This window comes from Monoraphidium neglectum (assembly GCF_000611645.1).
Source record: "Monoraphidium neglectum strain SAG 48.87 unplaced genomic scaffold scaffold04672, whole genome shotgun sequence".
NCBI classification, from domain to species: Eukaryota; Viridiplantae; Chlorophyta; class Chlorophyceae; order Sphaeropleales; family Selenastraceae; genus Monoraphidium; species Monoraphidium neglectum.
In genome coordinates this window covers 1,035-3,831 of record NW_014008957.1, presented here as the reverse complement: position 1 = coordinate 3,831, position 2,797 = coordinate 1,035, and the positions used below count along the sequence as shown (strand labels likewise).

General features: G+C 65.4%; 1 protein-coding gene across 1 annotated transcript; it reads left to right on the top strand.

The window, feature by feature from the left end:
- Positions 1–398: 398 nt before the first annotated feature.
- On the top strand, positions 399–1,857 carry MNEG_14671 (hypothetical protein; the record flags this gene model as incomplete). Its single annotated transcript, XM_014036857.1, has 4 exons — positions 399–435; positions 783–1,069; positions 1,363–1,462; positions 1,805–1,857. 4 exons carry the CDS (start codon positions 399–401, stop codon positions 1,855–1,857), a joined length of 477 nt encoding a protein of 158 aa, XP_013892311.1.
- Positions 1,858–2,797: the final 940 nt, after the last annotated feature.

Here is a 2,797-nt window from a genome sequence, read left to right as displayed (position 1 = left end):
TGGGCGGGTCCAAGCCGTCCCTGAACGAGCACCAGCTGTGGCACGGCACGCCATCCCGGGACAACATTTACTCCATCATATCGGGCGGCTTCAAGGTGGGTCCCGGGGTTTCTTGCGGGTGCGAGAGCAGTGGTCAGGGGGACACGGCAGGTGCAAGTGGATGCGCGCGTTCGGAGGCAGGAGGGGGGCAACAGACGGGCATGTGTGGTTGTTGGGGCTGCCGTCGTTTGCAGTCCCCACAGCATCTGCAGTTGCTGGCACCCTGACCTGAGCCCGAAACCTGCCTGTGCCGTCGCCCCCACCCAAAGCCCTCAACACAACCCATGGATCTTCCCGCCAAACAACTCACTCTCTCGCAACGAATTGCACAACCCCACACACAGTCGCAATACAGCAACATGGGCGGCGCCCTCGGCGCTGGCGTGTACTTCGCGGGTGCGCGGCGCAGCGCTTCAATCACTTTGAGCACCTCCTGGGTCGGGGCCGCCCCATACATGCCCCGCTTCCCTGTCCCCCTTGCATCTGCGCCGCATCCTGGCACCGCGCGCCCAAATCACCACTCAAGAACCGCTCCTCCAACCGCATCCGCCTGCGCGGCGAGTTATCTCTGCTCACCGCTTGGGCCACTTACCTTGGGTTCTCTCGCTGTGCTGGGCCCCTCTCACCTGGGCAAGTTGTCCATGACAGCAAAAGTGAGCGCGCTCCCTTACCCGCTCACACACCCACCCACCCGCCCACCCGCCCTCCCTCTTTCCCCTCCATGATGTGCGCCTCAAAACCAGGCAACGCCACATACTCACATCAGTACTCTGCCGGCCAGGCGCAAAACGCCGCTGCGGGCCTGCGCGGCGCCGCGCCGCCGCCCATGAGGGGGATGCCAACCTTTGGCAGCATGTCGATGGGGTTCGCCGGCATGCCCATGGCGTTCGGCGGCGTGCCCGTACCCGTGCCGGGCGGCGGTGGCGGTGGCGTGGTGGCGGGCCTGGCGGCGGCGAGCGCGCCGCCGGGCCACCAGTGGGCTGGGCGATATGCCATGCTGCTGTGCTCTGTCACTCTTGGGAGCATCGAGGTGCGGTTTTGGGGCGGGGCCGGGGCGAAGCGGCGGGCACGATCGCTGCAGGGGGTGGGGCTGTGAGCTCGTGTCGTCGTAGGCTGACGCCAGCAAAGGAGCCTGTGGGGCATGCGCCAGCTGGGACGCCGCGTGGTGGCAGCCGCCACTGCGCCTGCTAGCGCTACGCATCGCACCGTCAGCAAATGGACCCGGCCGCTCCTGGGAGGGCTGGGCCTGCGTCGCTGCACGATGGTTTGCACTATGCCGAGGCCTCTCGCTGCCGCCGGGCGCACCCTCCTTCGCACCCGCAGCTGGGACGGCCTGGCATGCGCATCTGCAACAACAGCTTCCACGGTGTCTCAAACGGCGGCGGCGGCAAGGTCGGGCGCGGCTTCAACGACATTTATGCAGGTCGGCGGGAGAGGGCTCCAATGCCGCGGCCACCGCGCGCGACAGGGACGGCGGCCTCGTGCCTGGCCTCCGTCGGAGCGCGGCCCCTCCGCCATGCGGACGCTGCCGCGCTTGATGGGGGCTGGCTGAGCGCGTGACCCACGCCTCCGGGCGTGCTGGACCACTGCGCACCTGATCCACCCGCTGGCCCTCCTCACCCCCGCGCCTGCCGGTGCCCTGCCACCATGACGCCCCCACTCTGCGCACACAGCCACACAAAAGCCACACGCATGCCCACACGACTGCACCTGCACTAGCCACCTCCCATCGGGCCCCCCACGCATCCACCCACCCACCCTGCAGTCTTTGACAACAGCCAGGCCTACCCTGGCTACATCGTTCACTACGACCTGTAGACGCAGCAGCAGGACTGCAGGGGACGCACAGATACTGCAGGGCTCTCACCGTGGCGACGGCGCGCTCGTCACACGTTTTCGCACGCAGTCCGGTACAGGAACCGTTCAATGGAGAGGGGAGGAGGGGTCTGTAGCGTGCGTTGTGTTTGCCAGCTGGCGAGGCCGCTCCAGTGACGGCGGTTTGCCTTACACTTCTTTTGTCACGGCGCGTCCCAAAGACTGGTGGCTCTCCCCCAACCAAACCGCGCACGTACACCCGCTCTCACAGTCCCCCGTTAGCGCTGATATCTAGGCTCGCCTCTCAATGTGTGGTTCTGTTGCCAGCAGCCATTCTCACAAACCTGCCTCCAGGAAACTGTAAACTTTTGATAGGCCACACGCCACACAGTAAGCCGGTGTGTTTGGGTTAGGCTGCTACCGCACACGGGCAATTGATGCAGGGCACGACAGCCCCGCGTGAGCGTGCCCGTACCAAACCGACTACGTCAGCAGCTTCAGGGTCCAACGCAGCCAGCGCCCGGCGGCAGGACAGGGCAGGGGCCAAGGCCACAGACGGCCCCGAGCGGCCCCATGGTCCGGCAGGAGCCCTATCACATCGGGACTTCATGCAGCACCAGATGCACCAAGCGCCGCCCCTCGTCGTTGCGCGCGACGGGGTTGTCGCCGCAGCAGAGCAGCGCTGCATCAAGCTGGCCGTGTCGCTGACGGAGCCAAGCTGTCCCCTGCCCAGTGCCAACAGACAAGCCTCTCAGTGGGTTGGGGTGCGGGATGACACGCAACCAGCCTTTTGCATGCATACTCTAGCAGGACAGCGATCACTGGAAATGGATTGTTACAAATCATGGTATGCAAGAACATGGGGCGTGGGGGGAGTGGAGTGCAGAATCGTCTTCAAGACATCAAACGCAGCGGTCAGTCAGTGCGCGACAGGTAATGAAAG